Source organism: Ixodes scapularis, unplaced genomic scaffold (assembly GCF_016920785.2).
Source record: "Ixodes scapularis isolate PalLabHiFi unplaced genomic scaffold, ASM1692078v2 PGA_scaffold3__209_contigs__length_174095766, whole genome shotgun sequence".
NCBI classification, from domain to species: Eukaryota; Metazoa; Arthropoda; class Arachnida; order Ixodida; family Ixodidae; genus Ixodes; species Ixodes scapularis.
In genome coordinates this window covers 4,934,396-4,948,465 of record NW_024609868.1, presented here as the reverse complement: position 1 = coordinate 4,948,465, position 14,070 = coordinate 4,934,396, and the positions used below count along the sequence as shown (strand labels likewise).

The 14,070-nt window shown below is 48.1% G+C and overlaps 1 protein-coding gene across 1 annotated transcript; it reads right to left on the bottom strand.

The window, feature by feature from the left end:
* Positions 1-2,587: 2,587 nt before the first annotated feature.
* LOC8031978 lies at positions 2,588-13,917 on the bottom strand. The gene is made up of 4 exons (XM_029985047.4): positions 13,559-13,917; positions 4,953-5,144; positions 4,545-4,637; positions 2,588-3,249 (listed from the first exon to the last, which is right to left on the bottom strand). Exons 1-4 carry the CDS (start codon positions 13,611-13,613, stop codon positions 2,945-2,947), a joined length of 645 nt encoding a protein of 214 aa, XP_029840907.2. The 5' UTR covers positions 13,614-13,917; the 3' UTR covers positions 2,588-2,944.
* Positions 13,918-14,070: the final 153 nt, after the last annotated feature.

The window sequence follows — 14,070 nt, the reverse complement described above, 5'->3', positions numbered from 1 at the left end:
TTGGAATTGTCGATTCTACGTCCTCATCGCAAGGTCTTACCACTTTAATCGCTTAAGCGAAATTATCAAGGCTCGTTACGCCGCTAAACTTTCCGTAAATAATTTGACGTGCGGCGATTCATTCGCATGAACGCCGCTGAATGAACGCCAAAACCATGATGAGATTCTTCCAGCTATTTTCGGTAGCGACGTCGCTCGTGTTGCAAAAGTGTAGAAGGTAGCGGCGATGATCGACGTCGATACTGAAAATCGGAAGCGGGAACAGACCAAGCGTAACAAGTCGGTGATGACCACCGGTACCAATGATCAACGTCTTGTATCCACTTTTTACACCGAGCCTACTTAACTCTTTTGAGGTCTGCAATTACTTCTTATTGCAATCACCGGGTCAAAGTTTGGTCTACGGGCCGCTTTTGTTTGAACGAGCAGACGACAAAAAGCAGACGTTTGAAAGAGCAGACGAAAGTTCGAACGATCAGCCGGCCGTGTGAACTTGAAGACGCACTGAACCCGTGGGTGGTTCGGACAACTTGGCGGTTTTCTCTCGTTTATGTTGGAACAAAGCAAATACATCTGGCGACCACAAAGTGTTGCCCGCGCACGCAATCGTAGTTCGACAGCGTCTGGTTTGCCCTTTTCACGACTACTATCCACTGAATCAGAGTAGCGATGTGGGCGAGTTGGTTCATGCTCAGCGCTCGTCCTGTGTACTCCTTTTCCTCCCGTCCTTGTCGTTTGCGCGCTGTTTCCATTATTTCTAAATTTCTACTATCCACGTTCTCGGACGAACGGAGGGGGCAAAAACACATGAAAACTGATCTTTAAACCTTTCCAGGCTCTCTTGGCAGGTTTTTTGTCTCGTTTCTTCCAAGGGAACACAGGAATGCATGTCTGGCACGACGACTTCTGCCCACCGCCACAGACCGGAAGTGCGTCCGGTGCGCCACCACCGCGGCATGACGTAGGAGGGTTGAGTTGGTTAGAAGATTTCACGCTTCAGTCGATTTCATTTTTGGTGGCTACATGTTTGCCCCACGGATTTTGCATTGGCAGAGCATTGGGGTTTTCTTTCCTCGTGAGGGTGGCACACGTTTAGAGTTTGAATGGGCCATCTGCCCCTGCTATCTACATCACTGCTGCTAGAGCAGTAGTGAAGCCATCTTCCAGTAATGCCATTTGGAAGAAGGCCACTGAGGCAGTTGTCGAGCAAAATACTCGAGCGAGATAAGTAAAAAATAAAAACCCTCGCTGCATTTTTTTTTTTTTTTTTTTTGCAAGAGTCTCACAGCTCAAGCCCCGTGCCACCAGGGCTTGAGCTGTTCAAGGTTGCAACCTTTTTTGCTCTGGTGCATATTGAAGACTCGAGGGGTCCATATCACAAGAGCGAATGACATTTTAGCGAACGGCGACATTTGAGCGAATGGTCGTTTTAGCGAATAACGGGAGCGCGCGTTAACCCATCCGTCGCGCTGCGCTTTACGCCGCTTCGCGGCGACAATCTGCGGCAACTCATTACAAAAATATGAACTCATTTGGCCCACCCGAAAACGCCGCTTCGCGGCGTCCGACTATTCGCTAAAGTGTCGTTCGATGAAACGTGGGCGTTCGCTGAAACGTCATTCGATCAAGTGAGTGCCTCCCGGTCTCCCAGACTCGAGGCACTTGAGGTGGACTGAATTTTCACCGTGTAAACCTCCATGCAGCAATTTGATTGCAGTTTAAAGGGGTACTTCAACGAAATTTGAAATATACCCGGAATGTTCAGAAATAGGCTCAATATGATCCACAGTATCCGTAAATGACAATCAAACGTTTGTATTTTGAGCCCGATGGCTCTATTTTGCGTTATAAACGGCGCACTCTGGCAAGCGCTCCGAGGGCAGCCAGCGGAGAATATGTGTCATCCGGCGCAATCGCGCCGTAGATCATCACGGGATGAGCAAAGCTGCGGCAAGGCTGATTCGTTCCAGCCACCGAAGCAGCCGAAGCACTCCAGCGATGGGGCCGCTGCAACTAACCCCAAAGCTGCTTTTGTGCAAATTTTTTTTGAGTGAAGGGAATCTTCTATAATCTTGTAGAGCAACAATAGTGACGTCTGGGACACATAAACAATGGTTGGGCGAGAGGGGAGTTCTTCCTTCCCCTCTTTTCTCGTCGTGGCTGGAGGCAAGACAGTTATCGTCACGACCTGTCAAGGGTCCTAGACGGGCATTACAAACGAGGCTTTGGCGACATCCATCGGGTGCCCTTTCCTAATCGTTTAATTTGTTTTGAAATTTATTGTCTTTTTCAACAATAGATTGGTGTGTCCGTTGTGATACTGCTCCCTTGGAACACGTAGAGACCAAGAAATAAGCGTCAAAATTTCGTTGTAGTACCCATTTAAGGCTATTTTCTGCACTGCATCAACTGACCACAAGACGCATTTGTAAATAGGCACCTCTGCAGAAGGCCAGTGGGGTCACCGAGAAACTTGTTTTGGATAAGGCCCCCGGAGGGGCTTCGTCTCACCTGAGCATTCTACCCTTGTCGTCGATGAAAAAACTACAACGAAAAAAAATGTAGAAAAGTGAAACGGAGGCAGGTGTAAAGCAAAAGTCAATATGCATTATTTCAATGTTTACAAATCCACAGCCCACCGTGTGCACGTTCGTCACTGCTAAATGCGAGCAAACCATGCGACATACTCTCAAACGTTGAAAATGACACCGGCCAGGAGCTCTTTTCTGGAATGGTCTATGCTGCCCCAAGTGTTCATTGGCAAGGCCGTCGCTCCTTTTCGGTAGCTAGCACGAAACCACGGCGCCGCTCCTGGACCTTGTCCGGAAGCTCGCTGCCTCGCTCCCGTCAAGACCCAGGCTCGTTTACCTTCGAGTCGGTTCAAAACGGTCACAAGATTTCCGCACATACACTCCAAGCGTCCGTGCAAGCTTCATGGGCAGCATCAGCGGACGTTCGCAACTCCCGGGGAGTTGCTTACGCGGTTGCTCTGAACAAAGTCTGTGGCGTCCAACTGCGGCCGGAAGGGCCTCATTCCGGCCAGAGCGTCGCGGATGCGGGTGCGGACGTCGGCGAGGTCGAAGCAGCCCAGCTGGTAGGAGGCCACCACCTCTCCGAGCACCATGGCCTCCATGCGCAGGCAGCCCGACACCCGGTCCCTGCTGTAGCTCATGTTGTAGAAGTGCAGGCAGAGGCGGGCCAGGCGCTCGATCTGCGGGGCCGAGAAGCACATCCGCGGCGGATCCTTGCCTGCGGGGAGGAGGTTGATGGCCTCTGCTTCGGCATGAAGGAGACCGTGCACACTTTGTGCAGCTTTGACGGTGTCTTTTAGTGCGTCCTTTGCACTGCATTGTAAAGGCTGGTCCACGCACTTGCAAACGCTTAACATAGAGTGCTTTAAAATGCATTTGGATCTCGTCATGCTGGCGCCATCTGTCGGGTAGCTGTGAAAAGCATTTCTACGTATTCTTTTTTTTTGTGCAGCATTCTTTTTTCTTTTTTTTGCTTGAAAGTCTTTTGACAATGTTATAAACGACCATTTCTCAGATGGTGCGTACATTTGATCTATATTCCATCTCATGAGTTGCGTGCAACAGAGGCAAAAGCACAGGCACAAGTGCATGGCTTTGAGGTTTGCTTTTCTTTCACAAGCATTTGCGAAACGAAAGCAAATTTGAAAGCCATGTGACCGTGCTTATGGCTTTGGCTTAGCTGCACACAGCTCCTGAGATAGAATATGGCGAAATGCAGTTCCAGGGCCATCTCGTAGATGGTGTCAATGCACCGGTGCATTCTCTAGCAAGAGATCGCAAGAACTCTGTCCCAAGCGAACGCAGTTGTGTGAACGGGCCTTAACTTTCTCGTTCCTATTTTTTACGGCTTGGGTGTTAAACATAGGGTGGTACAAGCAGTTCATTACCCCTGCTCTCCTAAATGCGTTGAAAATTGCTGGTAGGTTTGAAGGTCCCCCAAAAGTGCCACATCGTTCTACTACGTATAACGATGTGGCACTTGTAACGATCAGTTTCACAAATCCAGATACGATAATCGTATAACTATTGAGATTTTGGATTTTCTCATTATCGTTATAAGTGGATTATACTAGTCTGCTCGCCGGGTAGAAATTGCATTAGCAGTAAATAGGCCAGTTAAGAACGAGGCATTCCCAAAAAGCGAGTTATGCTTTGTTTTCACCTCTGCGTAAAGCAGACTGAAAATGTTGGTACCGAGGGAAATTCCAACTTTCCACATCCAGTCGGTTGTGCAACTGGGGAGGGTGTTAATTGCTTTAGTCACTGACGGTTAAAGATGCCGAGGGCATGCAGACTGGGAAGACGATGGTACCGCGGAACATTTCAGCTTGCCACATCCAGTTTAGTTGCCGACAGCTAAAGAAGCGCAGGGCGTGCCGAGTTGGGAGCATCTACTTGTCAGTCCTCAGCCAGTGACATGGGCCGATCGGAAAGTCGAAGAAAGAATTGTGGAGCAAGAAGTTTGAACATAAGCCACACCCTTCATTTCTTACGCTGTCGGTGGTTGCTTACCTGAAATCGTTCTGTTGAAGACAATGCTGTCTCCCAGTGAGACGGTGAAGGAGAGAGCATACTGAGCGGAGTTGTAGGTCACGTTCACGCACCCTGGAAAAGGAAGGAAGAATTACTTTATAAAGAAATCATTTGAGACATGCGGCAACCTTTAATTTGTAATACATTTCATTTTTTCAATCACTTTCACTTTCATTACACGTGTGATGTTGCGTTTCCCGCGAGCATTGAGGTTTGTTTGAAATTCCCGCACGATGTTGGTGTGGCTGTGACATGACCAATCGGAATTTTCCCTTCTCAACGCCACCGACGCCGGCTTTTCTGCGACACAAGCTCCTTAACGGTCTCACGTTAACATCTGGTGCTGCAGCTCAACCGCCGTTGAGAGGCATCCGGTGTTGGACTGACCCGTGTCGTTGAGCCCTATCCTGGGGACGCTCATGTGGATGCAGCAGCCGCAGTCCGCTCCCACGCACTGGCACCTGTCGCCACGGTCTGGCCCGGTAGCATTGGACTCTCCTGCAGTGCTGTTGTCCAGCTTGACACCGGGTGCCGTTATCACGAAGCCATCCTTGTTGCTCTGGCCTCCAAAGGGCCACCCTGCATTGGATACAGATTATTTTGGAGAATTGGCATAGTCTTCATAAGTATAGGCTCTCGGGGGGCATGAAACTAATGGCACGAATGAAGGATGCCGTAACAAAGAATTTCAGATGACTATACCTTCGTAAACAATTTCCTGGTCCTCGTCTACAGCCAAGAGGAAGCGCAAAAAAAAACCTGTTGATAGGGGTCACTGACAGGGTATTTATGCTCATCAAGGTTTTTATTTGTACATGACATACGAGAGCCCAACTAGCCACAACACAATTTGTGGCTCAAAATTCGTTTTCTCTCCGCCCGAATACCGCCGATCGAGAACCGGCCGGTTTGAGTCTCGCTCACTCTTTTCCGCGGTCACGTGCCATTTTCTTTGGCTTAGACACGACCACCAAAGATAACCAAAGTCGTGGGTCATCCATCGAAGGCACATACTGTTGAACCAAAAAAAATTGATACACATTTTTTGTGGCTTCTAAAAAACTGCAAATACGTTAAAAAAAAGAAACTGCACAGCAACGTGATTTTTCGAATCTTTTTCCAATCCAGTTTCAAAAGTATTAAAAATATATGTGACACTAGCAAAAATATTGATTCGGTAGTTTCCGACAGCGTAATCAATCGCTTGGCAAAAAATGTTTGCCAAACAATCAATTCTTTTCAGATCGCAGCTCTTGGGCGCCCGTTTGCGGCTTGAGCGGCTTCGCCGTCGGCGTAACCACGCGGTGCATGATGGGAATTTCTTCGCTAAATTTAGCGAAAAATTTTACCCGCTAAATTTAGTGGAGAATTTTCCTCGCTAAATCTAGCGGGAAATTTTCTCTGCTAAATTTAGCGGGAAAGTTTTCCCGGTCGTTTTTTTTTTTTTTTTTGAGTGCGGCTCTGAGGCGCCCGTTTCCGGCTTGAGAGGCGTCGGTGTAACCACGGGTAACCCTTGTGAGGGTTACGAGGGTTATCCTCACGAGGGTTACCCTCACGAAGGTTATGAGAGTTACCCTCACGAGGGTCACGAGTTACCGTCACAAAGGTCACGAGGGTTACCCCCTGAGGTCACCTATCACTCAGTACCCTTCCATCCTCCTCAAAAGCTGCGCTCTAATCTAGCGTTACACGAAGTTGTAAACGGCTTTCATTTTTTTAGGCGCCCGTTCCCGCTTGAGCGGCGTCCCCATCGGCGTAACCGCGCGGTGCATGATGGGTAAATTTCTCCGCTATATCTAACGGAACATTTTTCCCGCTAAATTTATAAAAAAATTTTCCCCGCTAAATCTAAAAAAAAAAATTGGGTTGTGGGGATATTTATACAGCGTGTAGTTGGTCTGCCATTTAAAGTTGCGACGAGTCACTCGCTGTAGATGAGCAATTTAGCCAGTGCGGTACAACCGCTAGCCTGGGGTCTTTAACGTGCACCACGCAGTAGTGATACACGACCGCACGCCGGTACGATGCTCGTCCAGATCGAAACGGGCAGGGGTGGGGCTCGAACCCAGGATCCCTGGGTTCTGCAGCGCGAGCTTTCGCTCCACGCGCGTCGAGCTGGGTGTGCGCTTTAGCCCACTCGGCCACCGATCCCCCCAACCGCTAAATCTAGGGGGAAATTTTCCCCACTAAATCTAGCAGAAAATTTTCTCCGCTAAATTTAGCGGGAAATTTTCTCCGCTAAATTTAGCGGAAAAATTTCCCCGCTACATCTAGCAGGAAATTTTCCCCGCTAAATTTAGTGGAAAATTTTCCCCGGGAAAGTTAGCAGAAAATTTTCAAAGCTATATCTAGCAAAAAATTTTCCCCACTAAATTTAGCGGAAAGTTTTCCCCGCTAAATCTAGCGGGAAAGTTTTCCCGCTAAATTTAGCGGGGAAAATTTTCTAAATGGGAGGCGAGCAGGAGAGGAGGACATAGCCTCCTCTCTGTACCTTCCCCTCCTCCTCCTCAAGGCTGCGCTCTAATTCGGCGTTACAGGGAGTTGCAAACGGCTTTCATTTTTTTTTTTTAAGACTACCCAATCAATATTCAGAAAACAAAACTGCTGGAAACCGAAACTGGACGTGGGAGGAAGAACGTTACCGGAAGTCACTTGACTCTGCAGATTTCTTTTTAGAGCGCAGCTCTTAGGTGCCCTTTTCCGGCTTAAGTGGCGTCGCCGTCGGCATAACCGCGCGGTGCATGATGGGTAAATTTCCCCGCTAAATTTAGTGGAAAATTTTCCACGCTAAATGTACCGGAAAAATTTCCCCGCTAAATTTAGCGCAAAATTTTCCCCTAAATGGGGGAGGGCATGAGAAGAGGGGGGGCATAGCCCCGCTAAAGGCCCCGCCCGTAGAGGGGACTCCCTCTACGTACCTTCCCCTCCTCCTCCTCAAGAGCTGCGCTCTAATTCGGCGTTACAGGAAGTTTTAAACGGCTTTCATTTTAGAGCGCAGCTCTTAGGCGCCCGTCTCCGGTTTGAGCGGCGTCGGTGTAACCCTGAGGTCACGTGCCCCCCCCCCCCCCCCCCCCCCCGAGAACACTTGACCCTCAGTACCCTTCCCTCCTCCTCAAGAACTGCGCTCTAGTTCGACGTTACTGGGAGTTGTAAGCGGCTTTCATTTTTTGAGTCAACGTATTTGCAGCTTTTTAGAAGCTACAAAAAATAGGTATCATATTTGTGTCTATTTTTAGAATTGGGTGTGTGCTTTCAATGACCCTCGACCTTGATTACCTTGGGTGGTTGTGTCTAAATCACAGAAAACGGCACGTGACCATGAAGAAGAGAGTGAGCGCGACTCAAACCGGCCAGTTCTCGATCGGCGGTTTTCGGGTGGAAAGAAAACGAATTTCGAGCCGGAAATTGTGTTTTGGGTAGTTGGGCTCTCATATCTCATGTACAAATAAAAACTTTGGCGACTATAAATACCCTGTAAGATAAAAAGCGCCGGAGAGCTGGTGTCCTGTCAGTGTCCCTAAAAGGCTGCTAAAAGGTGAACGACTAGCTTGTGATTAGAGTGAACAAAACGTGCTCCACGCTTCCTCATTCTCGCCGTCTTTACAACTTCTATACTAACGTGTTTCTCATTCTCTTCCTCGCTTTAATTCTCATCTACTGGTTGAAGATTCAACGTACCTGAATTTAATTCTAATGAGGAAAGACGATGTAGGTGCAGATTCAGAAATATTATATATACCGCATATATATTAGGAATGTGAAGACGGCGACGGGGCAGTGGCGCGCACGACCATATTGTGCCAGGCCTCACGGGCCGGCTCGGCCTCCATAGATCCTTTCTTTGTTCTATCATCGTGTACTGTACTGTCCTTTCTGCTGCCGACAGCATCACCCTAACAATATATATATATATATATACAGGGTGTCCCAAAAGAAAATTTACACGGTCTTTTTCACCGCAAAAATAAACTAGGCATTGCCCAACGCTCATTCTCCGCCCAAAGGTAGCGCTAGAGGTCACAACCAGATGCCAAAGTTTGAGCCCGATCCGATAACTTATTCAAAAGTTATAAATGATTTTCTGAAAATTTGAATGGGAAAATGGCGGCCGACTGAGTTTTGAAACACATGGGGCTCTATGGCACCAGAAACCGAAAACGGGCAAAAATAAGCTCCATTTTCCCATTGAAATTTTCAGAAAATCACTTATAACTTTTGATTAGGTTATCGGATCGGGCTGAAACCTTGGCATCTAGTTGTGACCTCTAGCTCTACCTTTGGGCGGAGAATGAGCGTTGGGCGATTTCTAGTTTATTTTTGCGGTGAAAAAGACGGTGTAAAGTTTCTTTTGTGACACCCTGTATATATATATATATATATATATATATATATATATATATATATATAAAACTGAGAAGAAAAAAACCCTTAGTGGAAACAGCAACAACGGACGATTTAATCTTCGACGTTTCGGCCGGAGTCCGGCCTTCGTCAGGAAGACCTTCCTGACGAAGGCCGGACTCCGGCCGAAACGTCGAAGATTAAATCGTCCGTTGTTGCTGTTTCCACTAAGGGTTTTTTTCTTCTCAGTTTTATACCCACGCCTTCGGCCTCCCGTCACCATGCCCGTTATATATATATATATGCATGCACAAACACACACACGAGAGGGGAGTTATTTGTTTTGTTTTGGTACTTTTGTTCTTCCACAAAGAAAGCTAGAGCTGAACGTGATTTTTCGCTTGTACTTACGTTATAACTTTTCATCAAACTTTTTCTTCCTTATTTTAAAGAAATATTTGCTTCTGCGTTTCATTCGCCTGAACTTCGTTATTCAGTATGTGCGACTATCTTCTGCCTGCTTTAAACTCGCACATATTGCGAAAACTATTATGCGTAGTGCTTCTGGCAATTTTAAAAGCCCTACAACAAAAACAAGCCGCACTCAAACTCGGTTTGCAGAGAATCACTTTTACAAATTTGCACGTGGCTAGGCGAGGATAACCGATTGGAAATTTCGCGAGTCGCTGACGGCCAAGGAAGGACAAAATAAATCGTGTACGAGATAACAAAAAAGAAAAAAGGGTGAGGGGGAGGGGCGGGGCTGAGCTTTACTGTAAAAAAATTAGGTGCTCGGTGCGACCTAAAATGCCGACCAGAGGTCGGCATTTTAGGTCGCTTTCACTCATTCTCACAGCCACACTCACCGAAGCCCCTCATCCCCCTCACAGCTACACTCGCCCTTCACTCACCCTCATCCTCACAGTCGCACTCACCTTCAGCCCTTCACTCACCCTCACTGAACCTTACGCCCCTCAGGCATTCATGCCCTCACGCACTCATGGCCCTCACGTCACTTACTCATGGCCCTCACGCCCCTCACGCACTCACGGCCATCACGCCACTCACCGCCCTCACGCCACTCACTCACTCATGGCCCTCACCGCCCTCACACACTCATGCCACACACCCTCACCGCCCTCACGCCCCTCATGCCACTCATGGCCCTCACGCCACTCACGGTCCTCACAGCCCTCACGGCCCTCACTCACCCTCACACTCATGAATTTTTCTGGTTTAGAAACTCACTCACCCTCACTTCACCTGTGAAGATGAGGGTGAGTGAGTGTGAGTGTGAGTGAGGGCCCTCGTGAAGTGAGGTTTGCCGAGGTATGCCACCCACGCCCCCGGTTTGCAGTTCCTGAAGATTCTGATCTGCCGACACGGAGTCCCTCTGCTGCTCTTGGCCGACGGGCGACACAAACAAAATAATCGAGTACTTATCGGAAACTCTCGATAAGTGCATGTTTCCGAATACCGTCTGTATAGACTGTAATAAATGAACTATAGTACTCGTTTTCACCTCATAAACCGTAGTAAAAAAAAAAAAAAATGTCCGGTTTCTTGCGGAGTATTATTGAGTTCCCACTTCATGTAGAGAATTAAGGTATAAGTAGGTGCATTTTAGTTTAGATATATTTTATATAATCAAGACATACACGTTTAAAAAGCCAAAAGCATCGCTTCTTCCGAAAACCAAATTTTGTGAGAACTAGTTTGCGCAGCGTGCTAATATGCTCAAAACTTCCTTTTTTTTTTTTTTTTTTCTTGAAATTCCGAGAACAAAAAATGAATAAAATGGTGGTATGGCGGCTGCTGTGATGAGGCAGAATCAGGGTCTCATGCTCCTGATCAGATCACTTTAATCTCAGCCACGTACTACATGCCTCCACGATGTAGCAGTGTCGCCGCTCGCGTCAGCCTTCACCACATCGCACTGGCGCGCGTGCGTCGAGCTTCACTGCGTCACATCGGTGTGTTAGGAGAAGCTGCTTACGCGGGCGAACACCAACGAGATCGCGCGATGGGCTCGGAAATTATACGGAGTATTCACTGGACGCCATATTTGTGGGTGCTGTTTAGAGCGCATGCTCAGAACGAGCTCACATCAATAGGCTGCTAAGACCGGCACTCTTGATGGTGCGGAATGCACGTTGCAAAAGAACTGTGGAAGCTCGCCATCAGCACGCGCTCAGCATTCGCGCACACAGCTATGGCGGCCAGTGAATACTCCCTATACACTTTACAGGTCGACCTTTTTACATCGAAGCTGTTCATGGCTAGGGTGCCGTGGATTTTTCTGTGCGTGACCAGAAACTTTACGCTCGTACCGACGCACGCGCACGCCTTTCCCGTATAAAAAATTCGAAGTAAATGACCAAAATAAGGCATTAATGAAAGCGCGTGCAAGATGCCATTTGCTTTAGTCTTTTGCTTTAGAACAGTTACTGCAGCAGACGCCGGCATGTGCGGCGCGTGGAACACCATTCCCGGCATTCTCCTTGATGCTTGGGTAATTTAGCAATACGGTCTATTCCACTTCTCTCGTCGTAATGGGGAAGTATAAGACCGACACGCTGTTTACTAACAAGCCGGCGTTTGCCCACACAAGGTGTGGGCACTGCGCGTGCGCAGAAACCGAATTTGCGTGAAGTGAAGCGTCTGCGCATGCGCAGTGCCGTCGACAGCGCCACCGCAGCTGCGTGACGTCAGGGCCGCGTGTTGGTCTATAGGGTCTCCCGAAGAGCAACGCGCCCACGAAGAGCAACGGCGGGAACGGCAACGAGGATGGAAGGGGCGGCGGCGGGCGGCAAATCAGACAAGATGACAAACGTCGCGGGGCGCAGAACGCATCAAAAGGATGCCGGTACCACGCTGCTAAATTGGCCAACTCTAATGAAGCATAGGCTAAATTCTGTGTCACGTCTGGGTCGTGTGCTTAGCAGCTTCACTGGCCGTCCACCTTCCCACAGTGGAAAGGCTCATGATGTTTTGGTCTTGATTGTAGGTTGAGCTCTAAATTTGAAAGATCGGTGCCGAGAAAGAAAAACGAAACAAAAAAGTGGACATATACATTTGAATAAGCAGTCAAGGCAATTCCAGCGCAGCAAACTGCCGAAAGGACTCCACACTCCGACCCGAAAGGACTCCAATGAATTGGGAGTGAAGCTCAAGTCTAATTTTGGTCGTCTTGGGGGGAGGGGGTTCGCAGTGTATGAAATTGGATTTCTGAGACTTGTAGGCTCATTAATCTTGGTGGAATATATTTCTTATTGATCGACGTTTTAGCGGATATGCTAGTTCTTTCCGGAATGTTAAATCATTTATATTGACAGGCTACAATAGCTATGAGCGTAGAAGATAGAGTGGAAAAGCCACACTCTCGACTGAAGCGCCTTGCTGTGTTGATTAATTTTTCAACCATTTTTTGTTTTATCTTAAACCCCTTTATGAACGGTGCCTAGCTTGACCTGAACCTTATTTCTTAAAAAAAGTCTGTTGTGTGTCATCATCATGTACATTTTATACCTATTTATATGTATTATAGTTACAAAAGGTAATAATATCAAAGATCAACCCTCAATTATTATCGGAGGTTGTTTCATTTAATGATGCGATCATCGTTTAACACGTACAGATCTGCTCCAAAAAGGTCAAAGGCTGCTCCAAACCAACATTTCGTATCCTACAAAAAAATCAGATGCCGCGCCCATCACTACGCGCTGAGCACAGTCTGTTTGGCGCCCCAAGCTAGCGTTGTCGGAAAACGGCGTTGGCTGTTGCTAGCTTCAGACTATGTTCGCGTGTGTCTAAAATCCAGGAGACGCTGGGGTTCGGGCAGACGAACTTTCTCGTGCGAGAGGGAATGGCGAAGTAGCGAGATCAGCTACGTGTTCCGGCCCTGTCGCCGTGCTATTTGACGCGAAGATGGCTGACTTTCTCCACCCCTAATACTTTGACGAGTCTTAACACGAAAAGCATATTTGTTTTTTGTGACTATCCAGCAGCCGCTTTTTTTTTTTTGTTGTTGTTTTTTCCTGGCACATCTGGTTGAAGTAGTAAACTACCCAATAAAACACATGCACAGTCACAATGAAACATCAGTAGCTCGTTCTGTTGCCCCCGCTTATGACTAGTGGCAAGTTTTTCTCCTAAAAGTTCAACGAGCCTCGGCGCTTTCCTCATTTAATCAAACTCCCTAAACAAATAGGGGGCTGGCCGCCGACTACGCACGCGCTGGTTTTGATGGGTGGCTGCGCACACCTATCATTCCAGACCGGGAGTTTGGAAAAGAGCCGATCCGAGGGCATGCCTCATAACCCGTTTTTTTTTCCGGGAACGCAGTTTTTCTTTTTTTTTTTTTTCTTTTTTTCTTTCCTGAGTTAGCGTAGCAATTGCTTGAAAATGGCACTGCATTGCCCATTAATGCGAACGAAGCAGGAGCACTAACAGACGAGAGAGCACCACGCCGATCACACTTTGAGCGGGCTTGCCACTGGCAGTGAAAGCGCCGTTCAAAGCGACACGCTCGCGCTTGTAGCCTCTGCCTTACTCGCACTCATGGTAAAACGGAATATGATAAACGTTTTGCGAAGTGTTTTCTCCCGATGCTTTGGCTTCGGGTGGTGAATCGGAGTGCGTAGCCTACTTACGGAGCGGCTCCGTGAAACCCAGAGCGGCAGCGACGACGAGCACGGCGAGCAGCATGCTTGTGGATGTTGTCGGACCACTCGATGGTGGCGAAATCGGTGCGTGTCCGTTTATAGAGAGTCTATCGGATGTTGGGTCACGTGGCCACGCAAAGGTCGAGCACGGCGGCCCTCACGCTTCAGTGCTGATAGAGGCTTTCGCGGCGCGCTTTGCACGTAGCCTCCCCCCCTCCTGCTGTTGACCGATCGAGACTGCCCTGATTTTTGTCTCGATCCCACCAACGCCAGTCTCGTCGGTGCCCGGAGCTACACACGAAGAGAGCGGATTCTCGGACGTCTTCTCTGATGGAGAAACTGTTTTTACTGCTGGAACTGTCCAAACATTCACTTGCACGTTGGCTGCTATGCTCCGTTCAGCCCTAGAGCCGCTCTCACACTGCGCATACCTCGTAAAAAAAAAAGAAAAAAAGAAGTGTTTGTTTTAGACATGGTGGAGATTATACACCCCTCAGGCA

Excerpts from the sequence above, each read along its gene's own strand:
- LOC8031978 (XM_029985047.4), bottom strand. The coding sequence starts at position 13,613 with ATGCTGCTCGCCGTGCTCGTCGTCGCTGCCGCTCTGGGTTTCACGGAG. Across the intron at positions 5,145-13,558 it reads GGGTTTCACGGAGCCGCTCC|GGTGGCCCTTTGGAGGCCAG; the intron begins GTAAGTAGGCTA and ends TATCCAATGCAG. Across the intron at positions 3,250-4,544 it reads CTTCAACAGAACGATTTCAG|GCAAGGATCCGCCGCGGATG; the intron begins GTAAGCAACCAC and ends TCCTCCCCGCAG.